Source organism: Phyllostomus discolor, chromosome 1 (assembly GCF_004126475.2).
Source record: "Phyllostomus discolor isolate MPI-MPIP mPhyDis1 chromosome 1, mPhyDis1.pri.v3, whole genome shotgun sequence".
In the NCBI taxonomy this organism is placed as follows: Eukaryota; Metazoa; Chordata; class Mammalia; order Chiroptera; family Phyllostomidae; genus Phyllostomus; species Phyllostomus discolor.
Window position 1 is genome coordinate 8,886,389 of NC_040903.2, and position 26,485 is coordinate 8,912,873.

Genomic DNA, 26,485 nt, shown 5'->3' on the forward strand with positions numbered 1-26,485 from the left:
GCCCCAGGGTTCCAGGAAATAGTCTGGGGCAAGATGGAGGGTGTGAGAGGCCTTCACACTTCACTTTGTCCCTTCTACCCATCACAACATGTAAAGCAACGACACCTGGATTTTCCCAAACTTTTATATCCTCAAAGTCTTCTTAACCCTATGGAACAAGAAGCTGCCCCTGCGTAGGCCCCACTATAGGGGCTTTCTTTTCTACTCCCTCTCCCCAATGTAAAAATAAAGATTTTTTGTGCCCCCCCAAAAAGAAAACAATACAGAAAAAATCATGGAACTCTCTGCTCTGTCCAACCGTTGGAGAATGAAATAGACAGTCTCTCCCGTCTGCGACTGAGACCAAGGTGGAGACTTTGCACGTTTGGGTTCCGTATCCCGTCCACCCTCATGCCCTGAGCTAAAATCCCTCCTCGAGTTTCCGCATGTTCTGTAGGTAGGATTCAACCGTGTAATTCTCCTTTTTCTTTAACCATGTACTTTTTCATAACCAAGTATTTCAAACCCCCTTTTAAAAAGAAAAATATATTAAAACATGGAGTACTACACACAAAGCTCCTATCTTCTAAAACAGTATTTGGGTTAACTGTCCCACAACGTTACACCCTTGGATCAGATGTAAAGTTTAAAAAAGCTGGAGAAAAAGGGTAGGTATTTTTTATAAAACTCAATAGGAGATCCACTCCTATATTACTCCTCAGCGGTGAAGCCACGTGCACCTCCCTGTTTCCCAGTGTCCCTGGGACCCGCCTCCGCACCGGCCCTGTTTACGTCACACCTAGGCCCCGCCCCTCTCCAGCGCGCCGGTTCTAGAGTCCCGACTACTGTGCCGCGACCGCGCAAGCACTCGCACGAGAGCACTGCCCCTCAGTCCTAGTCACTTCCGTGCCAGCACCAGCCGGTCTTCTGGAGATTAACGCCAAGCCCCGCCCCCAACGCATACGCCCCGCCCCCAAGGCACCAGGAGGCTCGCGCTAGCCGCACCTCCCGAAAAGCCCCGCCCCTAGGCTCCCTCCCACCACGCCCCTGGCGCCCGCCCCGCTAACGTTCCACGGTACCTGCCCCGCCCGCTAGGCGCGCGCCGGTGTCCCCGAAAGCCCCGTCCGGCCGGTGACGCGCGCCCAGCCTCCCGGCGCCACGTGCTCGCTGAAGGGCGGTGCTGGGGGCCGAGCCGACAAGATGTTCTTGCTGCCTCTTCCGGCAGCGGGACTATTTGCCATCCGACGTCTTGGAGTGAAACGTTTCTGGAGTCGAGGTTCCTTCGCCGCAGACATGACGAAGGTGAGAGACCGTGGCTGGGTCCGAGGCCGCCACGGGAGCCGTGCGCACGGGCGACCGGGACTGCGGGGAGGGTGGAAGCCGTGGTGACCCGTGGTTTGCCCCAGGTTGAAAAAAATGGGCTCAAAAGGAAAGTTCCTTCCCTTTGCAAAGCTCATCCTGGGCATCAGCCGTGGCTTCGGGGCTGCTGAGTACCCCGAGCCCTCTCCAGCCTTATCTTTGCCGAGGGTGCGCCCTCCTCCCTCTCCTTGCTTGGGAGAGTCCTAGGATCCGAACTCTGGGCGAGAGAGAATAGCCAGAGCTGCCATTTCCTGAGCGGCCACCCTGTTTCATGCCCTTATTCATTATTTTGTTTAGTCCTCGCAGTAACCCCGGAAAGGACGGTGCCAGTATCGTTCCCCCTTTAGCTAGGAAGGAGCCCATTTGCTGAGGTGGAATGTCATCTCCCGTCCCAAAGTCGGTCACGAGGTCTGCACACCTCCGGTCCTTCCTCCCTGGAGTGGAAGGCCAGGAGAACAATACCTCTCTAGGGAAAAGGGTTTTGCATAGAGACCTCTCTAGGGAAAAGGGTTTTGCAAAGAGACCTCTTTCTTCGTGAAATTAAAAGGAGACTGTCTCCCGGAAGAAAAGCCTTCTTCACCTAATTGAACTCCAAAAAGTGATGAAGATCACTATTGGGATGGGAAGCATCTGGAAAGGAGAATGGGTGGTGGAAGGTGCACAAGATTGGGACTCAGGCTGGAGAACCAGAAAGAAATGACAGTCCCTGGGAAGGAATGTTCTAGACAGGGCTTGAGCTCGGGTCTCCGGTTGTGTCCCAGCGATTTTCAGTGCTATGTGACACCCCACGCAGGTAACATCCGGGTCCTCTCTTCTCAGTTCCGCCCCTGGTTTCTTGGAATTCAGGGGATGAACCTTAGGAAAGGTAGAACCTGGAAAGGTTACCAACGCCAAGGAAGCCCATTTTCTCTGACGGAAAGACACGATTTGGTCTAAGTACCAGTGTGATTTCGTGGAAAGGACGGAGGACTGTGAGGAAGGCCTCAGGGTTCTCCCGCAGGTCGGTGGCACCAGGGCTAGTCTGTGCTGGGTCAGGTTTCAGTTTCCTGATCTGTCAGGTGAGAAGACCACAGCTCTTTCTGTCCCACAGAGTCGCCATGAGGCAGAAGACATTTTTAAAGTCACAAATTGCTGGGCAAAAGCAAATAGTGATTTCTAGGTTTGCTTCTTTATTTCGGTTATTCAAGGCCCGAGGGTGTCAGTCACTAAGTGTTGGGCAGAATGCTCTGCCCCTGCCTCTCTTGGAGAGGTTGCCTCCTTTTTCTTCTCAGCCTGTGAGCTGCCTGGACTTTGTTCCAGTGGTGGCAAGTGCAGCCATTGGCACGACGGGGGTGGCGTCCCAGAATACCTGAGATTTGCATCTGAAGGTTGTAGGGGAGGAAGAACTTCCTTCTACTTTCCTAGGTTCTGTGGCCGGACCTAAGAATGAAACAGACAAAAGATTAACAAGAGAAAAGTGTACAAGCTTTATTTGATATTTTAGTGGACGTGGGAGTCTTCAAAAGGAAGATAAAGACCCAAAAGCCTTTAGGTCCCAAAAGCCTTTAGGTCCCAAAATTTACAGACTTTTTTTTTTAAGATTTTGTTTATTTATTTTTAGAGAGGGAAGGGAGGGAGATAGAGAGAAACATCAATGTGCGGTTGCTGGGGGTCATGGCCTGCAACCCGGGCATGTACCCTGACTGGGAATCGAACCTGTGACACTTTGGTTCGCAGCCCGCACTCAATCCACTGAGCTACGCCAGCCAGGGTACAAACCTTTTTAAACAGAGAAAGAAAAATGGTAGGGAGGTGATCAGACAAACAGGCTTGAGCTAGGGGCAGCAAATCATGACACAGGGACTAGGAAGTATGGGGGAGAGGAAACTGATGGAAGATAAGGGATATTTTAGTAGGTGCGTTTGTACAGGTCCATTTTGGTGTCAACTCCCATGCTCTGGTAATAAGAATGTTCTCCTCCCAGTACCAGGACAGCCTCTTTCTCGTGGGAAATGTTATGACCTGCTTTTCGGTAGAAAGCAGGAGGTCAGAGAGCCCTTCCTGCATGCACCGAATCTTATCGCAAGTACTTGCAGCTCAGAGTAATCAGTATGACATATTCGGCCTATTCTTGAGTGGCATATTCTGAACCCCTTCTGACCTGGTTACAAGTAAGATTGTTTTCTGACACAAAACACCGTTCTGCTCTTACTTGAAAGTGTTCACTTGTGAGAACCCTTCCATGGGAAGGGACCGTGAAGACCCAGGACAGGTAGTGATTACAGTCTTGTCTTGGCAGGAGTTTGAAACTTGAGGCAGGATGTAAGTGTAGCTGACCGTCCAGCACCTGCTTTTTTGGCTTTGTTCTTCTGGTTTTTTGGCGTGTGCCCTGATGGGGACATGGTTTGGGTGGAATTATTTGCTCCTTCTGGAATTTGGGGACCCTGTTATATTTATTTATTTTTTGCTTGTTTTCAGGGCCTTGTTTTAGGAATCTATTCCAGAGAAAAAGAAGATGACATGCCACAGTTTACAAGTGCAGGAGAGAATTTCGATAAATTGGTGTCTGGAAAGCTGAGGGAAGTTTTGAACATGTAAGCATTTCCTCTGTGGGTTCCAGTTTCTAAGTGCGTTGAACACAAAGCAGTATTTTTCCTATGCTTTATTGTTAGTAGATGTCAATTCTCGGAAGCACTCTAGACCCCACTCAGTGAAAGTGAAAGTTCGTGTCTCTGGAATGCACTTTGGCACTTGGGGTTTCCTTACGGGTGGGTCTGCCGTTCTGGGGAGTCAGGCCCCATTTGGCAGAAATAGAAGTGTCACCATAAGCCTCTGCAACTGCATCTTACTCGGATCATAGATGATGTCTTGGATCTAATATGAGTGAGGAGTCTAATAGTGATAGTGACTGTCGAATCAGTTCCTTAACAGAATTTGCACTCCCCCTTAATTAGCAGTCATTCTCCAGTGGACCACCTTCTCATATGCCTTAATTAATTTGTTAAATCAAAAGCTAATCTGTTCAAAGTGCAGAACAATCTGGCCTTCCTGACTGATAACTGAGCAGCACCAGCACATCCAGTCCTTGGCCACAATCTTGCCTTGCCGCCTGGTTTGATTGGAAATTGCCCGGTATCCCATTTGCAGATAAGCCAGATAAGCCAAAATGGACTCCATGCCAAACACCCAGCAGTGCGGGGAGCCCTGGGCTGCTATCGGACAGCGTATAATCGGAGGAATCAAGGTCCCGGGCAGCCTTCATCAGGGCTCAGCCCTCCTCTGCGGCCACACGTTGTCCATCCCGGGCGTTGCTGTCCGTGTTGGTTTTCTGATACGTTTGCATTAAATCTACTCTGGAAGCAAGCTAACTAGTTTTTGAGCTAGAATTAGCAGCGTGGCATCTGAGAAATCTGGCCTGAGAAAAATTTTGTCTTTTGATAAAAACGTAAGTGCAGGAAATTCACAGAAGCAGCAGAGGATTTTAATAATGGTGGAGGTAGAGGTATATGTCACTTCTCAAAGGAACAGAGCTGACCAATTTAAACAACTGTTTCTCCTTGTTTTCAGATCTGGACCACCCCTGAAGGCAGGCAAAACCCGAACCTTTTATGGTCTGCATGAGGTATGAGATGAAGATAAGAGTTGGCAGACCCTTAGTGAGCACCTACTGTGTGCCGAGGACTGTGAATGCACAGTCGTGCAGAAAAACCTGGGTTGTGTTGTGTGCGTGGTCTATCCTAGTGTGAAGCCGTACGTATTGTATAAGATCATCAAGAGGGGAGTTGCTGTCAGAAAGTACTGCCTCTCTTGTATTGCTTAAACTAGAGTCTTTCTTTGTTTGGTTGCTGGAGTTGGGGCACTTTTACATAGTCAGTTATTTGCAGGGTTCTCCTCACTCTGTACCTTTTAAACACACATGTTGTAAAATTTTAGCAAAACACAGGGCTCAGAAAACCCAACAACCAGATTTGATGCTCATTTTGCCATGCGCTGAGGTTAAGGCAGTTGAGCTCAGATACCGTTCTCGGCTAGAAATGAACACGTTCAAGTTACGAGGTGGCTGACGTCCGTGTTTCTGGAACAGGACTTCCCCAGCGTGGTGGTGGTGGGCCTCGGCAGGAAGGGGGCTGGAGTGGATGACCTGGAAAACTGGCACGAAGGCAAAGAAAACATCAGAGTGGCCGTTGCAGGTTAGTTTACTATTTTTTATTCTCATGTGAGGACATGCTTATTGATTTTAGAGAGAGGAGAAGGGAGCGGGGGAAAGAACATCTATGTGAGAGAGAAACATCGGTGGGTTACCTCCAGTACATGCCCCGAGCAGGGATGGAACCCACAATCTGGGTACGTGCCCCCTCCAGGAATTGAACCCGAGACGTTTTGGTTTATGGGATGATGCTCCAACTAAGCTGAGCCATGCCAGCCAGGGAGGGTGAATTTACTTTTGAGGTTAAATATCAATGGAGATTTCTAAGGGTCTACTCTTGAAGATCACTCTGTCTCCCTTGCTTTGGTCTGCTGGCCACCCGCACCCCGACCACATTCACAGAGAAGAGACTCGTCCGAATGCTCGGTTTCCCCTGCCCGGGGTGCTCAGCCTCGTATCAGACACAGATGGTTCGCTCATGGGGTTTTGTTCTTAATTTCCTTAGCTTGTGTCTGGAGGTTTCACGGCCGTTTGTTCCCTCTCACAGTGTTGACCTCCGAGGCTCCATTGTACTAGAAAGTTCTCTGTGTGGATTTTTTTTTTAAGATTTTATTTATTTATTTTTAGAGAGGGAAGGGAGGGAGAAAGAAAGAGAGAGAGAGAGACATCAATGTGCGGTTGCTGGGGGTCATGGCCTGCAACCCAGGCATGTACCCTGACTGGGAATCAAACCTGCGACACTTTGGTTCGCAGCCCGCACTCAATCCACTGAGCTACACCAGCCAGGGCCCTGTGTGTGGATTTTTTCCCCTTTTGTAGTGTCTACTTTTTCAGCCAATGAAGTAGTCATGTTTAGAGAAAACAGATGCAAAGAGTGGGGTGCTTGTTTGTCGCTAGTACCAAAGGTCCCCGTTTGCCAGGTGGCTGGTTTAAAAGGTGAGGTGGGCACCACCGAGTCCCTGCAGGGCTCAGCGCAGGGCGAGGCCTTCACTGCGGAGACTGGCTGGCGACGCGGAGGCAATGAGAGCTGGGCCAAGTGATCCTTGGCCCCGTGTGTATCATGTGTGCTTGTTAAATTGACTCTCAAAGTTCGCAGTGAGGGACTGTTTCATAATTTTATTTGGGAGTTTTTGCTGACTCGATCATAGTAAAATGCTGGGTTAATCATGGCCTTCGCTCAATTGGTTGGGCATAATTTCAGTCCAGTCACTTTGTCATTTTTAATTTGGCAAGTACCTGGTGATCGGGCCAACGTCATCAGGGAATTCTAGTGTTTCAGAAGTAATACTCGTTAGTGACCGTGGCCGCTCTGTGAGGAGCCAGACCAGTCCCTTGATCTGCCAGCCTGTCCCCCTGTGCCCTGTGAGGTGTGTGCACATCCTCCTTTTACCTAAGAGGAAATGGGGGCTCGGGAAGGTCAGGTGGGCTCGGAAAGGTCAGGTGGCAGAGCTGGGATTCAAACCCCAGTCCTGCTGCTTTCCCAGCACACCACATCGTGCCTCAGCCTTCTGCTATTGGAATTGTCTCCAAATGACTGTAGTTTTCCCGGTTCCTCTGTCCTCTTGAAGTGGGGTGCAGGCAGATTCAAGACCTGGAGATCGCGTCTGTGGAGGTGGACCCCTGTGGAGACGCCCAGGCGGCTGCGGAAGGGGCAGTGCTGGGGCTCTATGAGTATGACAAGCTGAAGCAGAAGAAGAAGGCGGCCGTGTCGGCGAAGCTCTACGGGAGGTGAGGGGACGGAGCCGGCCTCCGGGTTGCCTTCCCTGGTGTTGCGACAGCGGGGCCTCGTGCACACGAGCTGCCTGTCTGCGAGCAGCAGGCGCTGCTGCGAGACCTGTCTGCGGCCTCCCCCATCAGCTCCGCCGTTTTAAGAGTGTGGCACCTGTCCCCACGTTCGGCCCCTGACTGTCGTCATGTGCATGTCCCCCGTGACTCCCTGGGCCCCTTCATGCTCTCCGGTTACCAGGGGCCACGCCCAGCTGGCTCCCTGGAGGTGGGGGAACAAGATGCCAGGTCCCAGCAGGCTCCTCCCCCCCGGACAGTTCCCTTCGTCCCAGATGGTGACTCTCACCTCACCCGTCTCCGGGCCACTCACGTCGGTTCCCGCCGTGCACGGGAAGAGCCAGGCTCGAAACCCATGTCCGTGGCTTTTCTCCGTGAAAGCGGATCCTCACTCCCTGGTGGGTGTGCAGAGCCCGTCCCAGGCAGCAGTTGGGGGGAAGGCCTGCAGCTCCCCGTGGGCACTGGCAGCGCCCCCTGCAGCTGGCACTCGGGGCTGCGTCGTTCCCGACGCAGAGAAGGAGGGCAGGGTGGGCCTTTCTGTGGAAGCCTCTGTCGTCAATTTGTGTGGGAGATTTAGGGCCACCGAGACCCATCAGCTCAACCCCTTTTTTCTGTAGATGAGGATTGCGAGGTGACAGGCTCGCCTGTCACACGGGTCCCACAGCTCACACAGTGGGCGCCGTGTTCCACTGTGGGTCAGACCCCAAACAGGGAGTCCAGGTCCCATGTGTCCATCGTCTTGGTCACTGCGACGTGCTCAGTGTCTGGAGAGGTGGTCTGACTGTGACCCCGTGTTCCTTCTGCCAGCGGGGACCAGGAGGCCTGGCAGAGAGGGGTCCTCTTTGCTTCCGGGCAGAACTTGGCACGCCAGCTGATGGAGACTCCTGCCAATGAGATGACGCCAACCAAGTTTGCCGAAGAAATTGAGAAGAATCTCAAAAGTGCCAGCAGTAAGACGGAAGTCCACATCAGGTAACCCAGGGTCACGTCTTAGACTCGGGCCGGTGCAGCCAGGGGGACCCCGGGGGGCCCTAACACCCAGCTCCCTGGGCCGCTCCAAGGAGCGGCTTGTAACTGGAGACCAGAGGGGTGAGGTGGCCGCCAGTGGCCACACACGAGTGAGAGGAGGGTTGTTTGAGGTTTTTCTATGAGGGCTTTCCTTACCTTTGAGAGGCTGTCATGACGTCAGACTGCACACTGTGTGTGTGTGTGTGTGTGTGTGTGTGTGAGAGAGAGAGAGAGAGAGAGAGAGAGAGAATCACGGTACTGAGGTGTTATTCACATACCGTGTAGTCTGCCCATGTACACCGTACCGTCCAATGGTTTTGCGTCCAGAGCTGTGCTGCCGTCACCACAGTCAGTGTCAGGACGTTCTCATCACCCAGAAAGGAATCCTGTGCCCACCGACAGTCATGCCTCCTCTCCCTCCCCGCCTCAGCCGTCAGTCAGGTCTCGGACGTGTGGGTTGTGCCTGCCTTTTGGATGCTGTGAGTAATGCTGCTGCGAGTGTTGGTTACACGTCTTTATGTGGACAAATGTTTTCCTGCCTCTTGGGCATCTCTTGGGGATGTATGTACCTGGGAGATGAATTGTTGGATCCAAGGGTAAGTCTGTTTAACTTTTTGAGGAACTGCCATTTTTTTGTTTGGGTGACTTCCTCCTGTCTTTTCTCTTTTGGACACAAGCAAAGAGCACAGAGTACCTCACGAGGCCTTGCAGGTTCTCTGACCTAGTTAGGCACCAGTGCTGACGTTCTCGGGCTGTCCCGGGGGGCTCCTCAGCCCCACAAGGCTGCCCCTCCAGGCCCCATTACCCTCTTGGTGCCCATGACCTACCCCTGACCCTACCCATAACCTCCTCCTGACCCTTCCGTCAGGCCACGTCTGAACATTTGGTGATTGATGATGAAAATAAACAGAGGGGTATTTGCTTTGCGTAAAGAATTCTTCACTGTCAAGGTGGTTTCTCAAGGGAACTTGAGAATTCTTCGGTACTTAATTGTGTTTAGAGTTCACATTTTCCAGGAAAACCCCTCTGGTCCGGAAGGAGTGCAGACAGACAGATGTGTAGAAGACACAGTGCTCAGAGCTCAGGAAATGTTTTGTGTGGTTGGCATGCACTTACTGGGTAGCGGCGTTGAGCCTCTGGACCGGCGTCTTGTCCCTTTGAGGGGACAGCAGGGCTGGTTTGTGTCCGCAGACGGGGGCCGTGTGGTCCCACACCAGTGGGGGCATCTCCCGCGCGCCTGGGGATTTGGCACCCAGAGGTGGATGCCAGGGATCCTTGTCCTCAAAGCAGTGAGGACCGGGTGGGGAGGAACGGGGCAGTAAAGGGTCCCTGCAGGGCCCGCGGGAGCAGAGAGGCGAGGGAGGTTGGGCGAGAGCCAGGGAGTAATGGTGGTGCCCACGCAGACTTGGGAGGTTTGCGCAGAAGTTCACAGAGAGCGGGAAGGGTGGTTCAGGTGGGGAGCACACGCAGAGACCCTTTGGGAGTCTCCAGGCTTGTGACAGAGCGAAGGGAGGTCAGCCAGAAGCAGGGAGGGGCAGGTGGGCACAGTGTAACCCATTAAACTGAGGCAGGGCGCCAGCCCCACTCGCGTGTGGGTGTGCACAGATCAAAGAAGCACGCGGTGTTCCCTGAGGGTGGGGCTTGCCCGAAACACTGAGCGCTGAGTTTGTGATTCAATGGACCCACGTGATACAGGCTTGCGTCTTTTGAAGTGATTTTTTTTTTATTGTCATACCTTCCATTTTTATATACATCTCCCTCTGAAGCTCGGTGGCCATCTCCCCATAATGCAGTTTTAGTTTAATAGTTTCAACAAATGAAGAGGCAAGTCAGGAGAAGCAGGCCTTGGATCTGGTTGTTGCTGGGCTCTCTGCAGAGGGTGGGGTTTCTCTTGGCCCAGGTATGGTGGCCAGGAGGCAGTACCGAGCCCTTCCACGCCCCAGCACAGGAGGAGGACAGTACGGCCTCCGCTGTCTGGTGGGCACCCAGGGCTGTTCCCACTGCATTGACCCTGCTGACCCCGTGTTTATTCAGTTAATAAATATCTCAAACTGGGATTGAGGCCGTGAGAAATAGTGTGACAACACTGAAAAGGCTGGATTCCAGCAATTCCGTAAAAGCAAGGAGTCAGAATGTTTTTTGTTCACTTAGGAATCGTGGCCTTGTTGGCTTTTTGGTTTGTTCGTTGTTTTTTTGTGCTTTGAAATACCAGAAAGGAAAGCAGCAGATGCCCTCACTGTCTCTATGCATCCTTTGTGATCTCAGAGCCTTATCTTTACACTACAACTTCAAAAAATATGTGAGCAGATCAGGGGAAGAAAATCAAGTATCAATTACTTGTTGACTACGTGTTATCACTTGACATCATCCTATGTACCAGGCGTGAATTCTCTTAGGAATCCCATAGACGGTCCTGACGGCAGCGTGGGCGACCTGGTTCTACAGCCGAGGAAACAGGGACAAGTAGCTGGCCCAAAACTGAAAGCAAACAGGATGTGTTCCCTGAAACACTGATGCGAATGTATTTTGAGAGCTGATATGTTACGCTCTTTTTTCCATGGATGAGCGTGTTCCGGGTTACTCTGAAACAGAGATGACAAAATGCATTGGCTTTTTTCCTTTTCTGCCCTGTAGGCCCAAGTCTTGGATTGAGGAACAGGAGATGGGATCCTTCCTCAGTGTGGCCAAGGGGTCCGACGAGCCGCCCGTCTTCCTGGAAATTCACTACAGAGGCAGCCCCGACGCAAGTGACGCGCCCCTGGTGTTCGTCGGGAAGGGGATCACCTTTGATAGGTAGGTGTCCGCTGCACCTGTGCGTTGTGGTTCGGTGAACGCTGTGTGTGCGTTTGTATTGTGGGGTGTGAGGGTGTGCGGGGGCCCCCTTCTCTGCGTGCTCATCGCACCTTGTCCTCTCCCCGTAGCGGTGGCATCTCCATCAAGCCGTCCGCAAACATGGACCTCATGCGGGCGGACATGGGAGGAGCCGCCACTATCTGCTCGGCCATCGTGACGGCTGCCAAGCTCGGCCTGCCCCTCAACATCGTCGGTGAGTGGGCGGGGGGGCGTGTCGTGGGGAGCTGGAGCCCAGCGGACGTGGGAGTGAGGTGACACGTGTGGTTTCCTCTGACCTAAGCACATCAAGACATGGTTTTGAAATAGCTCTTCGTTAAGTGGAAGCTGTTTGGCCGGGATAGCTCTTTTTCTTGCCTGAACAGATTGAGTTAAAAGCATTTTGCAATCGTGGGTTGTAACGAGGATTGATTTGTTTTACTTCTGCAAAAAGTGGCTGGTAGCCAGGGGCACGTGAAGTTGGGTTGTGGTTTCCTCCGGCGGAAGGCGCCCCGCCACCGGGGTGGGAGGACATTGCCGATCACTCAGTGGTCAGCACACAGGGCTGGGGCTGATGAAACGCCACGATGCACAGAGAGTACTGGGGGAGCTGAACAAGCGCTCTGTGCGTGGCGGCTCTTTGTGTGATGCGGGCTGCAGACAGCGCTGGGTGCTTGCCCCGTTTCAGAGACGGGGGGGGCGGGGGGGGGGGGGGGGACGGCCATGAAGTGACTTGCCCAGTGTGTCACATCCATAGCACAGGAGGTTGGCATGGGGATCCAGGTCTGTCTGGCATCCCCCCACCCCATTTAATATCCTAGTCCTTTTTTTTTTTAAGATTTTTATTTATTTATTTTTAGGGGGGAAGGGGGAAAGAGAGAGAGAGAGAGAGAGAAACATCAATGTGCGGTTCCTGGGGGTTATGGCCTGCAACCCAGGCATGTGCCCTGGCTGGGAATCGAACCTGGGACACTTTGGTTCCCAGCCCGCGCTCAATCCACTGAGCTATGCCAGCCAGGGCTTTTTTTTTTTTTTTTTTTTGCTAAATTACAAGCAGCACACATCATGACGTGTCACCCCTGAATGCTTTAGCACATGTCTCTTAAGAACAAGGACAGGACTGACACAGTGACCTAATTCACACTTCCCAGTTGTCTAAAAAATGTTCATTGTATGTGTGTGTGTGTGTGTGTGTGTGTGTACACACCTATTTATTTCTATTTTTTTAAACCCAGGAGCCAGTAAAGGAACACATGTTGCATGTGGCTCCCACATCTCTTTGGTTTTTCTTCAATCCAGAACCTATTTTCCCTTTCCTGACCCCGGCGGTTTTGAAGGGTCCAGGCTTACCCGTGGTGTTGCAGGATTTGGTTTATTTCGTTGTTTCTTCATGACAGTTCAGATTAGGTGATGTGTGCTTCTGTTGCAGATGCGTATAATGTCAGCTGGGCCATGGGTGATGCTGAATTTGATCACTGGGTTAAGGTGACGTCTGTGCGTGGCACGCTTTGATGGCCCACCAGTGGCATCCCGGCTGTGGGTGGCATCGTTGGGCCCACACATTCCATATTCCTTCATTTATTTTTCTTCCAATAGGGTTGGCCCCTCTTTGTGAAAACATGCCCAGCGGTAAGGCCAACAAGCCTGGGGATGTCGTCAGAGCCAAGAACGGGAAGACCATCCAGGTTTGTGAACGGAAGCAGCAGCCTTCCCCGTCTGGCATCTAAAGGGACCCCAATGGTTGCGCAGACACACCTGCCTGCACGGGCACAGAGCACAGGCTCCATGGAGCGAGGGCGGTGTCTTTATCTCAAATGGGTTTTCATGCCAAGTCAAAAGTATTTCTTCATGGGGAATTTTAGGAATTTTTTCCTATTTTATTGTTCCCCCTGCACCCTGTGTGCCATGCACACAGACCACCATGGATTTGCAGCGAGCCCAGGAGCACGGCGAAGCAGGGGAAGTGCGGGCAGCCTTCTGCATGCACCTGTGCCGTGATGGGCGCTCCCCACGCAGGTGTTCGGGGGAATACCGCCCTGGGTCATGGGCGCTGCACTGCTGGGGCGCGCGTGTGCACAGGCTGCCCGTGAGCACCGGGCCTCTGTTTGATAAGAGGGGACATTCTCTATATAAAGTGGCTGAAGCGGCCGAGTTCTTGTGTTTGGAGGGCCAGGCTGCCACCCTCCTTTGATTTCTTTAAGCTGTTCAGCTTATTTGTTTTCAGAAATTGAAGTTTTTCCCCTTCTGTTAGAAACTTGTTGGTGAAATGGACCAGACATTCTCTGATGATTTCAGCTTCCAAAGTCATCAGCTCTGGTACAGGGGTTATTAAATTGTATTTGTTCTTCGGATTAACTGCACTCCCGTTCTAACTGGAGCATCACACGTTTTCGATGCGCAGTGACGAGCGGCCCACCATCTTCTTCTCACTGTTGAGCTGACCACTGGCGCGCCTTGTTTTGACATCCGTGAGCTGGGCCAGCTGACCTCCTTCTCTCTCCCACTCTCCCCTTGGCAGGTGGACAACACGGATGCAGAGGGGAGACTCATCCTGGCCGACGCGCTCTTCTACGCGCACACCTTTAACCCCAAGGTCATCATCGATGCCGCCACCCTCACAGGTCAGACGGGCGGGTTTCCTGCCTCTGCGGGGAGGGAGTGTCCGTGCCGGCGTGAGCGCGCACTGCACTCAGGGCGGGGTCGAGCTGAAGTCTGACTCACTCCCTGTGCGTGGGGTTGTGCGGCCGTTGTGAACTGCTCTGAGGGTTAGGTGTGTTGTTTGGAAACATGCCAGGCTGTAGCTTCCAAACAAGAACTGACGAGCAGGTCAGATCGACCTTCCAGAGCGACATCTAAAATGGTACTAGGGGGTATTTGTTACGGTGACCTTTGGATACAGCTATGGAAAGATTAGTGATAAACCCCAAAATCTTTTTTTTTTAAATCATGATATATGGGATACCTACTGAGTTTCCTGAGCTTTTTGTCCTTGGGCAGGATTCTCACTTAAGAGGGACAGGCCAGAGCCACGTGCCATGGGACGCACAGTGGCGTTAGGCCAGCCCAGGGGTGGCGCACAGCTCTGCCTCTTCCTAGTCCGTCAGCCTGGGACAACGTACAGGACCCCCTGGAGCCTCACTACCAGGGGGCAAGTCTGCTGGCAGAGCCGTGAAGCCGGGGGACATTCTGGCAGGCCCCTTGAACCCAGTGTGGGCTGTGGGGCGGGGGCGGGGCCAGGGGCGGCCGGACCACCACCAGCTCTGCAGCGTGTGCGGGACAACTTCCTGAGGGGGCGAGGGCGGGCGCTGCGTCACTGCAGAAACCCTGTGCTCGTCATCCTGCACCCGGCAGTTCTCCGTCTGGGGATTCCTTCTGTCTCTGCCTCTGGTAAGATTGACATTCAGATCTGTCTTTTCCTCCTTCATTCGTAACCCTTCCCCCGGTCTTTGGCAGAGCTCTCCCTGCACACCTGTGTGTGTGTGTGTGTGTGTGTGTGGGCTGGGCAGCAGTCCCCAGGTGTGTTTGCAGAACCCCCTTTTAAGCTGGTGTTGCATTACAGTGTTTTCGTGGGCCTGTTTCCCTGTCCAGTTCAGCAGGCCCTTCCTGCTGAACCGTGCAGGTGCAGGTGCAGACACAGGTGTTCGGGGCGGTGACGAGGTGGGCGGTAGCACACCTCCTATAAATGAGCAGTCACGGCCCCACCCTTTTTTTCCAGTGTCAGGGTTTGAGAAGGTGTGGAAGTTGGCTCCAGGTTGCCAAGGGCAACCTAATGGCAAGCCTTCAGATCTCCCTGCCGTTGCGTTGGCCGAAGGCTGTAGATCTCTTCAGTGCCCCACACACTCAGGGAGCCCCTTCTGAGTTTGAGCTGGGGTCAGAGGGGAGAACAAGCACGTTTCTGACCCCGAGTTCAATGCAGAAGGAAGCACATAGTCTTTCGAGAGAGAACCTGATTTTAAAACTTGCCCTCCTCTTAATAGCAGGTAACTTTGGACAAGGCCTCAGCTTTCTCCCCTGTGGAAGGAGTCTAATAGCGCCCCCTTCGTAGCAGGGGTTCTGAAGTATGCGCTGAAGTCACCTTTAGAGCCGTGATCCGGGTTGGCCCATATTAAATGCCTGTCACTTTGTGTCCCTTTAAGAAGATGTGTCACATTCTTGTTTGAGTATAGTGCTCATCTTTTCTCTGAGAAATTTACCGAAACAAGACTTTTGGGGTTGATAGGACTGTTTTGAGGACAAGTGTGTATGTACAACTCAGCGTGTGTCCCCTGCCCACAGGCATGTGGATGGACTACAGGCAGAGAGGATGGCTGTCACGTGTCACAGTCTCTGGTATATATATGGTGGGTGCCGGATGCATGGCCGTCCGCACAGCCAGCATGTGTTTGACTCGGTTAGTGGCTGGGGTGACCAAGCTGGGTCAGAACAGATGCGAGGCGCCCAGCCAAGAGCGGCTGTCTGCAGCCCCTCCCGCTGGCAGGTCTGCAGCTGCTGGCGATAAGCCAGGAAGCCGAGGTAAAAGGCATGTGGGTGTCTGTGCAGTGGGGGCTCAACTGGCTGGGGGGTCAGGCGCCCTGTCTGGGAAGCGCTGGGATGTGGAGCAGGGGACATCACTGGGTGGGGGTGGAGGAGGGAAGCAGCCAAGGGACCAGACACGTGGGGGCCCGCAGGGGCAGCGGCTGGTGGGATGGGGAAGGGCACGGTGTGGCTAGGAGGGAGCAGCAGGGCCCCGTGCGGCTGACGCGCTGGCAGGCGCCAGACCCTGGCTGGCTGTGGCGTGCTGCGGGGTTCCACCCTGAGCCAGTGCCACAGGGAGCTGCTGCAGAGTGTTAGGCACGGAGACAGTGACACGAGTGTGTGCCGCGAAAGGGACCCTGGCTGGCAGTGTGCAGGCGGGCTGGGGAAGGGCCAGAGGAGACCCTGGCAGGCCAGGGACTGGTGAGTGGTGTGTAGTTGGTGACTTTTCCAGTGTATGCGTTAGGGGTGAATGTTATCTGCGCTTGGCTTCAGCCTCACCTGTTGGGTGTGGGATGTAGATGAGTTGATATTGTTGCCGGCTAATGGGCACCTGTGCATTCATCATGTTATCCTCTTTGCTGTGTGCATATTTGAAATTTTCCACAGTAAGTTTTTAAGAAAAGACTATTACCATAATCTCGTGGTAGGGGATGGTGGCAGTTGTGGTGGACAGAAGTGTGTGTAGGTTTCACAGATCACTGGGAGGTGGAAAGTAGAAATCCCAAAGGAACAGGTGACCCAAACAGACCCAAGTTGCCCCAGCGTCACGCAGCGTCACAGGTTCTGGCATGTAGCCACCACGCCAAAATAGTGATATGTTGTCAATTGTTGAACATTTGCAGTTTCTTACTGTGGACTGATTATTAATGCCGTTTACTTGTGATTTCTTGGAACAAATACACAAGCCAATGTCCCAAAGGCACAGAGCTGGCTGACACTGGAGGGCGCTCCCTCCCGGGGACGGTCGGTTTGATCACTTGGCGCCGTGTGTGGCCCGCGAGTTTGCCAGAGTGACCAGATGAAGGGGTGGGTCTAACCTGCATCTCTGAAGCCAGCCGGTGAGACACGGCTTTGTTGGAGACGGAAACAAACATGAAACAAACAAATAGGGTAAAATAATAATAGGCTTTAAAAAAAAGTCATCATACTCTTTTAGCAGATACTGAGATTGATTTAAAATGCTGAAAAATTTGAGATGCCTAAATACCTAATAGTAAGTAAATTATAATATTTCTACCCAAAGGACGTTTCAAATCATCAAAACTACTTTCAAACATTTGTTTTAAAAGAGGGAAAATGTTTAAAGCATGAAAGGAAGAACACATACTTGGACATACACAGTATGGTCTTTAATTTTTTTTTTTAAGTTTAGAAAAAGTCTAGAAGGAAATATTTGAAAATACGTGATGGTTCTCCCTACAATGAGAGTATTGGTGATATTTAGTATTACTTTCTTTTTTGCACTTCCCCTCATAATTGAAGGTGAATTCCAGCTTGAGAAATTAGAAAGATATACACGGTGAGGATTTGCTAACAGGCTTTCCTGGTTTTGAAAATGAGGGAAATGTTTAAGTCGCGCTTCCGTTGGAGTGGCGGAGCAGCCCCGGGCGTGGGGAGATGGAGCGCTGACCCGAGGCCTTGTGTCCTGCAGGTGCCATGGACGTAGCGCTGGGGTCCGGTGCCACCGGGGTCTTCACCAACTCGTCCTGGCTGTGGAACAGACTGTCTGAGGTAGGGACAATGCACGGAGACCCCAGTGGGGGGGGGGGCAATTATCCTGGTCTTAGAATGACCTACTTCTTGAACCCCCGCGGTAAAGGCATTTTTATGCTATAGATTTGCCTTTGAATTGAAAGTGTAATACACTTAATTCCGTGTGCTTTGGGTTTTCTATAAATGTCTCAAAATTCCGGGTTGATTCTGCCTTCTTCCCCTCCTCCAGTAACTTCGTGATGTAACAATGACTCTCAAACACTGTGGCCATACTGTAGGGTCGCTGAGGCTGACAGGACAGTCTTCTAAAGGAAGGAGTGGCCTTCAAAGAACACCTCTGGTCCATTCCTAGAGGGTGATAAGGTGGCCTCCGCAAACAGCAGTCTCCTGTCACCACACCCGGCCCAGCCCCCTGCTTTCCCTCACTGCTGCCAGCCTTCCCCCCCAACCCCAGCCCCTCACTCCCAGCCTCCCCGAGGTCATCTAGAGGCGGCAGCGTGTAACTCGCTGACCTTTTGGTGGCACCCCGATCTTGGCTTCAGTGGAAATCTCCTCCGGCTCCCATCTTTGCTGACTGCTGTCCCAGCCTCCTTTGCCAGCTTTTTCCTTCGTCTGCCCCTTTGGTGGGTGTTCAGCCTCGGGCCACGTGCCGGTCCCACTGTTCCTGGTCCCCACCGGGAAGCCCACTTCCTCGCAAGGCTTCAGCTAGCCCCTCGAGGGCTGCCGAGTCCCACCTCTCTCCCGAGCCCCAGGCCCTGTGCATCCATGGGACTCGGGACAGCTCCACGTGGCACCTCGTTCCTTCAACAAGCAGTTAGTGGGAGCCCGCTGTGTGCCAGTGGGGACAAACGCAGAATGTCCCAGAACAGTTTTTCACGTTGGTTTCAGGTGCTAAACTTCTTTTCACCCTAAACCGCTTCCCCTTCATCTTTGTCTTCTCGCCATTTGTGAGGCCTTCCTCTCCCTGCCCTGGCGACGCCAGCTCAGCGTCTCCCCCAGGCTGGGCCACGGGCCTCTCCTCTAGCCTCGCGTGTGCCGAGTCTCTCTCTCAGCACCCACCACGCTGTCGGTTTTTTAAAAAATGTAAGCTTCTTTGAAAAAAGCAAAGTGATACATGCAGAAACATTATTTAAAAAACCACCCGCTGTCTACAACAGTTGAGTGTCTGTTTCCGGGAGGCGGCCACCTCCAACTCTTGGCCGTTCCTCAGCTTGTATGGCTGCTTTCTGGCTTTTCCCTCTTCAGCCTCGTCTTGGGCCACAGTGTATGAAAACGCTGGTCCCTTGGATGGCGCGGATGGTGAATTCTTTACTCTCTGACGGTGGTGCTCAGGAGGAGTTCAGTCAGTGTGGAAGGAGCAGAGACCTGTAAACCATTACACCAATGAGTGAGGTCACCTCGCCTAGGACCCTGGGCCTCAGCGGCCCAGTTCCAGGCACGCGTGTCCCCAGCAGGCCGAGGTGACAGGCGTCACAGCTTGCACATACTGCAGGACACCCGCTCCATAATTTAAACGGAGACCCTTCACAGTAATTGGACGTTCTGAGCAAATGCCCTACAAATTTGTGGGATTGTTTTACTACACGCTTGGTTTCTTTTATAATTCTTAAGTGTTTTAATTAGCAACCAAATAATTCTGGAATCTGCTGGTAGCCTAACGTTTTGGAGTACTGGGTCAGCACAGCTCTCTTCCGCTCGCGCTGCACACCCCGCAGCAGTGCGGAAAGTCTGCCCCAGCCCCCCCCTCCAGCCCTCCGACCGCCGTGCCCGATTCCTCCACAGGCCAGTGTCGACACAGGGGACCGCGTCTGGAGGATGCCTCTCTTTGAACATTACACCAGACAGGTGGTTGACTGCCAGCTTGCCGACGTGAACAACATCGGGAAGTACAGGTACGGAACGCGAGCTGCGAAGCGCATTTCCGCAGTCATCGTTGGTTGCCAGGGCGACCATTGTCAGTTGTAGCCCCATTCACAGGGGGCTGAACTGTCCAGTTTTCTTCTGGTGTGGTGCTCGTAAGCATTCATTTCTAATGTCTTAACTTTTAAGTATTTCTTAAATGGTTCTCAAAACTTTACACGTTTTCAAGTCCAAAAGTCATTGCAGACAAACAGTGGACGAGACAGATAATACAGAAATTCATTACTTCGAGAAAAGGGGAATTATCCTTTACTACTTAAAGCTGTGTCTGAAGATAAGTATCTGGAAGCGATTTCTGGGTTAACTTCTTAATAGGTGTCATGAGCTTGCCTTTTGCTCCCTGGCCGTAGAGTCCCCTTAGCAAGAGTGGAGGGCCTTACCAGGCCGTTCCACGCGTGTTCACGGGAGGTCAACGACGACTCCTCTCTTCTCAGGTCCGCGGGCGCGTGCACCGCCGCGGCGTTCCTCAGAGAGTTCGTGACGCACCCGAAGTGGGCGCACTTGGACATAGCAGGCGTGATGACCAGCAAGGACGACGTGTCGTGTCTGCGCAAAGGCATGTCCGGGAGGCCCACGCGGACCCTGATCGAGTTCCTGGTCCGGTTCGGTCAGGACAGCGAGTAGTGCAGGTGCCCTGAGGTTCCTCCGTCCTGTCTCGGATGGGTGGTGGAGCTCCAGAATACTCTGCAAGGGATAGGAATCTTCTAGAGGAAACAGAGGATGGTGTTTAAAAATGTAGAACGAAGTGAAATTTGTATGTCTTGATTTGTTTTTTCATTTCTATGCGATTTTAAAATGTAAAGCTAGTGTCTTGCTTGGCAAAGATTTTTAAGATATCTTATATATGGATTGCATTTTTTAAAACTACCTAATCACTTTTCAGAGTATGTTTTTAATTGAGCAGCAAGATTGTATTTCAGATTTGTGATCCCAGGAACTAAAAACAAATGAAAAGTTGTTGTGCAGTTGTCAGAAACAATAAATCCAGCTTTTTGTGCTCCCTGGTGTGGCTCTGGTATTCCTTACACTGTATGCACTGTAAACCCCGCAACTGCTGTACCCCAGCTCATCTCCTTCGGCCTTGTTGTGTGAACTACGTAAGTTGAGGCACAGAGATACAGATATTATCTCAGCGTTAATGATCACCCAGCGACAAGCTCATCGGTTTGTGACGTGGGCACTGTCATCTCCGTACAACAGGTGAGGAAAGTGAGGCACAGAGACGGTATTAACACACCAGCAATGTTACAGACTAGTAAGTGGGAAGCAGAGATTGCAGCCCAGGCAGTCTCGCCTCCAGAGCTGGCGTGCTTGCCACGCTGTGATGCTTTCTCTCAGGTCAGTGACTTGAGTGAACGTGGAATTTATTTGAGGTTCTGACATAAGACCACAGAAGGGACTGTCAGTGGGTAAACTGTTTGCTCACCACCTGGTAGTACAACCGGCCAACAAAGTTCCACTGGTGCAGGTCTCCAAGACAGCTGTCCTGTTTTATCTCTGCATGCAGTGAGTCAGAGTACATAGGAGCAGGGTGGATGCCTGGGTTTTTTTTAAGACTCTGCAAAGTTTGACAGGAAAAGCTCTTTATGGAGTTATTTTTAGTATTTTAAAAACTTGACATCTAAGAAGATACTGTTTGTGTTTATAAGCTGGTTTATGGAGAGGGGATGGAAACAGCTGTGTGTGTTCACGTTCTGAGAGTTAAAATCAGGCAGGAATAGTGAGTTGAGTAAACATGTCCTTCCAGGCCTGTGTCCAGAAAAGGTGAAACTGGAAGGTGGAACTACCAGCTACTGAAAGGAAATGAACGTCATTCAGATTCCTTCTGGGTAACTCAGAAGGCCAGGCAGGGACATGACGGGAGGCTTTCTGTCTGAGGCCTTTAGTAACTGAAAGAACAGCAGCACCCCTGTGTGTCTGGAGTGTGAGCTGCAAAAGGCCGGGCACAGCCTTTGGTCCAAGTGCTGGTCATCTCTGGCTGCCGCGTGTGTCACAGACCCTTGGCTGATCTCGGAGCCCCGGCCTGAGGCAGGTGGTCTCGTCTGCCTCTGTCTCAGTGAGGACTAGGCAGGGCTTCGGAGAGCTGCGAATCCAAGGCAGCAGTGCTTTAGAGCGATAGTGTTAAAAGGCAGCTGAAGTGAGGAATCCAAAACTCAAGCAGCCCTGCAGGCTCAGCGTCCCCACCATGGCCTCAGACCCCCTCAGTCCCAGGCGGCTGTGGGGGTTGAAGGCCACATGAGGATGAGGAAAGGGAGCCAGGCAGAGGGGGTACATTTGCCATGAACACATTTTATTTATGTTTAGTATTTTACTTATTTTTACAGGGAGCAGGGGATCAGGGAGAAAGAGAGGAACATCAATGCATGAGAGACACGGTATCAGTTGCCTCTTGTGAGCCCCCTACTGGGAACCTGGCCCACAGCCCAGGCATGTGCCCTGACAGGGAATCGAACAAGCAACCTTTCAGATCACAGGCCGGCACTCAGTCCACTGAGCCACACCAGCCCAGGCCACCATTAACACATTTTAAATGCCTTTCACTGAAGTCCCACATAATGCGCTTATATCATCAACCAGCGTAAGCTACGTTAGCACCAGTGATTTGGGGAGATGAAGGGTAACCGGATGCACCTGTCACCCTGATGAAAAAAGGCAGAAGAGGACAGGAGATCGGCAATCTCTGTAACACGTTATACAGATGAGGAAACTAAATCTCAAGAGAAGTAAATTGCTAGTGTTTGTGAACTAGAAAGTAGGAAAAAAGGCGAGAACCCAGATCAGTGGGTCTGCAGAGCCCCGGACCTGCAACCCAACACGTGGCCTCGAGCTGAAGACACGTTACTGGACGTAGTGCAGTGTCTGAGCCCTGGCTGTAAAGGGGCTGTGCGGACTCCAGGTGTGGTGAGGGGAGGTACCACGTCTCTGCTACTGTGCGTCTGCTCATTGCACAGAATGTCAACCTTGGTTGAAAGAATGGTTGAGAAAGGAGACCATGGGGTAGAAAATGAACTTGATCAAATCTTGGCAGTTAAAACGTGAAGATTACGGTAGATTTAAGTCCACAAATGCCCTCATATCCTGTAGGGTCACAGACACAGGGAGTGTCGCTGTTTTGGAGTAAAGAATTTGACCCAGCAAACGTTTATTCCACGTTTAACCTGTGCCAGGCACCGCAGAAGGTGGTTGGGATGGCCCAGCAGACAAGACGCAGTCCCTGCCCTTGAGACCTCACAGTCTAGGGCTGGAGGAAGAAGAGTGCTGAAGCCACGCCCTGCCACTTGGTCGTGGATCAGACAGTGCTGGCCTGACCACTTCCTTGGGCCCCTTCTCTGCCGCCTGCCACAGTCTAGGGCCGCAGCTCGGCCACTCTTGAACTTTTTGAGCTACCACTCCCTTTCATCACAATCCTGGGGAAAGGGTTGCCTAAATCCTTCAAATAAGTCAGAATCAATAAATGCCTTTACACATCCCATTCCCAAACAGCTGGCTTTTTCCTAAGCAAGTCATGGAGCTCATTCAACCACATCGCACCACCTCTGCCCTCCGCCTCCGCCGCCCTAGTCCTGTACAGATCACAGCCCTCTCTGTGTGGGGATCGGCAGAGTTCTCCGACATTGCTGCCTTACTGGCCCCGCCTTCGCTTGCTTACCTTCCGTTTCTCTCCCTGGGGGAAGATTATTTTTAAATAAATTACACCACGCCCCTTGTCTTCTCTCAGCGGTACTCAGTCCGTGCCAGACACTGTATTCAACCTCCCTACACACACATCTCTTCTCAGTGGTCTTTGCAAGGCAGTGTTCTCCCACTGTTAACTGGGGAAATGGGTTTCCAGCAAAACCCGAGTGTGCTCTACTCTGGGATGAATGCAAGAGAAGCGCCACTGACCACTCTCTGGCAACTTACTTGTGGTTAGGTAAACATGAGACTCGTGTGACCTTTTAAGCCAGACACTGAAGGGATTTGCAAAAAAAAGTAAAAAGCTGCCACTCTTCTAATTTATTTTTGGTTTGGGAAAATTTTTATTTTTAATTAAAACAATATTTAGGTTAACGTAGGAAGTTTTAAATACATTTTTTAATTCAGTTTTAATAGGTAAATATTTGACCTGTTATCAATTTGACTAGGTAAATATTGGCTGATATAATCCACATAGACAAAAACATTTGGAGTCCCCAGTTCTTGGAATGTCAACTAAAGGATCCTGAGACCCAAATGTTTGAGAACTGCTGACTAGCTCCCTCCTGGCAAGCTGTATGTACTACGTCTGTTTTCTGCCGGGCGCAGTGCTGCATGCTGGGAATACATGTGAAGAAGACAGACCTCACTCTCTCGGAGCTCGCGTTCCAGCTGGTGTGTGCAAGTGCGTAAGGCAACCCAGTCAATGAAGAATAACACCAACAAAATAACTGCAGACGATGTTGCGGTGCTCTGAGGAAAATTACACAGGGTAGCCCTGGCTGGCGTGGCTCAGTGGATTGCATGCTGGCCTGCGGACCAAAAAGTCACCAGTTTGGTTCCCAGTCAGGGCACATGCCTGGGTGGTGGTCCCCAGTTGGGGGGTGTGAGAGCCACCTGAGAGGCAACTGATCAATCTTTCTCTCCCTCTCTCCTCTCTAAAAATAAATAAAATCTTAAAAAAACACAAAACACTGTAGTGGCTGAGAGTGTGGGGCTAAGACCGAAGCTAGGAAGAGGAGTTCTGATCTGATCTGAGACTGACAGGAAGGGAAGCCCCGACTTTTCCCCTGACCACTCCTGTCCTGCCCTGCCGGCTTCCCCGTGGTTCCTCAAACACACCAGGCAGGCTCCTTCTTCAGGGGGCCCTCTGTCTAGAAATCTTTCCGAGTTAAATTTTCTCTCCTGTCACTCCAGGGCACGTCTCCCTGGAAAGGCCTTTTCCAACCACCTATCTTAAATCCATCACTAGCAATCCCCTGATGGGGATACATTTTTTTTGGTCTTAGCATATATCTCTACATGATATTGCCATATATATATATATATATATATATATATTTATGTGTTTGTCTCTCTCCCACAAAAACACGAGGGCAGAGACTTGGAGTGATCTCTACAACACGCAGATCATTAAATAGTACTTGCATTGTCACACATGTACCTGGAAAATTAAATATAGTAGAACTAAGTTTACCTTCTGAGAATATGAATAATCAGCTGTTAAAAAGCAAGTAATTGAAATATTAGCATAGTAGGAGGGATCACAATACCCTATATCAAACTACCAGTGTACTACAAGGCCACTGGAATCAAAACAGCCTGGTATTGGCATAAGAACAGACACATAGACCAATGGAACAACAGAGCCCAGAAACAAACCCAAGTCTCTATGGCCAATTAATATTTGATGAAGGGGGAAAAAGCATAAAATGGAGTAAAAATAGCCTCTTCAACAAATGGTGTTGGGAGATCTGGACAGCTACATGCAAAAAAAAATTACTCAATTACCAATTTACACCATACACAAAAAAAAATTCAATGTGGATAAAAGATTTAAATATAAGTTGTGACACCATAAAAGTCCTAGAGGAAAAAAAAATAGGAAAATCTCAGACTTTCCATGCAGCAATATTTTCACCCATATGTCCCCTAGAGCAAGGCACATAAAGGAAAGAATAAACAAATGGGACCTTATCAAATTAATAAGCTTCTGCATGGCTAAGAAAACAGCATTAAAATGAAAAGAGAATCAACTATATGGGAAAACATATTTGCCAATGATACCTCAGACAAAGGTTTGATCTCTAAAATATATAAAGAACTCACTTGACTCCACTCCAGGAAGACAAACAACCCCCCCCCCCCCCCCGCAAAAATAAATGGGCTAAAGACTTAAACAGACACTTCTCCAAGGAGGGACAGAGTTCAGAGACATATGAAAAGATGCTCAGCATCACTAGCCATCAGAGAGATGCAAATTAAAACCACAATGAAATACCACTTCACACCAGTCAGAATGGCCATCATAAACAAGTCAACAAACAACAAGTGCTGGCAAGGATGTGGAGAAAAGGGGACCCTAGTGCACTGTTGGTGGGAATGCAGGCTGATGCAGCCACTGTGGAAAACAGCATGGAATTTCCTCAAAAAACTAAATGGAACTGCCTTTTGACCTGGCAATTCCACTGCTGGGATTATATCCTAAGAACCCTGAAACACCAATCCAAAAGAACCTATGCACCCCAATGTTCATGGTGGCACAATTCACAATAGCCAAGTGCTGGAAGCAACCTAAGCACCCATCAGTAAATGAATGGATCAAAAAACTGTGGTACATTTACACAATGGAATTCGATGCAGCAGAAAGAAAGAAGGAGCTCCTACCCTTTGTGAGAGCATGGACGGTACCTGAGAGCGTTATGCTAAGTGAAACAAGCCAGGCAGTAAAGGACAAACACCATATGATCTCACCCCTAACTGGAACCTAATCAACAAAACAAACAAGCAAGCAAAATACAACCAGAGGTGTTGAAATTAATAACAATCTGTCTAACCAGAGGGAAGGTGGGAGGGGATAATGGGGGCAGGGAGAGGGGGAAGGGTTTTCAGGAACAACTATAAAGGACACCAGGACAAAACCAAGGGTCAGGGGTGGAAGCAGGGGAGGGAAGTGGGGATGGCTGGGGAGGGAGGGAGGGTGTGGTGGTGGGGTAAATGCAGACAACTATACTTGAACGATAATTTTAAAAATATATATTAATATATATTAGCATAGTGACTCTCGATCGGATAAAATAATCATCTAACAGACACAGTGCCAGGCACACACATACAGAGCCTCAACAATGTTAGAGTTTTTGTCACCTCTCCCCCCAGAGGGAATTATGCGCACAGTGACTGGATTAGTAATTGGTGCACCGTGAGCTGTCAGTTAACGTTGGTGGAATGAACGGGGCCTCCATCCCGGTGCAGCGGGTACACTGCACCCGGAGAAAGGCTCAGCCAAACTCACTGCGAGCGTTAGGAGGACAATCGGGCCCCGCGCAACAGTATCCTGCCTCCCGAGGGAGAGCTCGCATTTACTGATTTTCTTCCACACGACTGTGTCCAACCCGCCCAAAGCCCTCAAGTCTCAAGAGGAGTAAATGAAGAAGCCAGGAACCCTGCGCCCGGGGAAGGAAGATACCTACGTACCAAACACTCGGTTTCCCTGACGCCCAATACACAAACTCCGTACTTCCGGACCGTCACGTGATCAAGAGCGTCACGTGAGGGGGCGGTGCCTCAGCTGCTACG

General features: G+C 51.1%; 1 protein-coding gene and 1 long non-coding RNA gene across 3 annotated transcripts in view; one reads left to right on the top strand and one right to left on the bottom strand.

Annotated features, from left to right (window-relative positions):
• The first annotated feature begins 1,081 nt into the window (after window positions 1-1,081).
• The window catches only part of LAP3 (leucine aminopeptidase 3), a 36,860-nt gene continuing 11,456 nt past the window's right edge, over window positions 1,082-26,485 (top strand). Inside the window, exons 1-13 of one of the 2 annotated variants that reach the window (XM_028506524.2) lie at window positions 1,082-1,281; window positions 3,796-3,911; window positions 4,885-4,939; window positions 5,402-5,507; window positions 7,033-7,192; window positions 8,054-8,218; window positions 10,889-11,047; window positions 11,176-11,300; window positions 12,680-12,768; window positions 13,602-13,704; window positions 17,250-17,329; window positions 19,094-19,203; window positions 19,666-20,222. In XM_028506524.2, the coding sequence (XP_028362325.1) occupies window positions 1,180-1,281; window positions 3,796-3,911; window positions 4,885-4,939; window positions 5,402-5,507; window positions 7,033-7,192; window positions 8,054-8,218; window positions 10,889-11,047; window positions 11,176-11,300; window positions 12,680-12,768; window positions 13,602-13,704; window positions 17,250-17,329; window positions 19,094-19,203; window positions 19,666-19,855 (1,560 nt within the window). In that variant the 5' untranslated portion in view covers window positions 1,082-1,179 and the 3' untranslated portion in view covers window positions 19,856-20,222. Of the gene's footprint in view, window positions 1,282-3,795; window positions 3,912-4,884; window positions 4,940-5,401; window positions 5,508-7,032; window positions 7,193-8,053; window positions 8,219-10,888; window positions 11,048-11,175; window positions 11,301-12,679; window positions 12,769-13,601; window positions 13,705-17,249; window positions 17,330-19,093; window positions 19,204-19,665; window positions 20,223-26,485 lie in introns of those variants that run through there. The other variant, XM_036019163.1, reaches the window with a different exon arrangement.
• Window positions 1,244-26,394, bottom strand: LOC118499111. Its single transcript, XR_004901629.1, has 3 exons — window positions 26,054-26,394; window positions 1,832-2,757; window positions 1,244-1,800 (listed from the first exon to the last, which is right to left on the bottom strand). It is a non-coding gene; the product is annotated as an uncharacterized LOC118499111 (long non-coding RNA).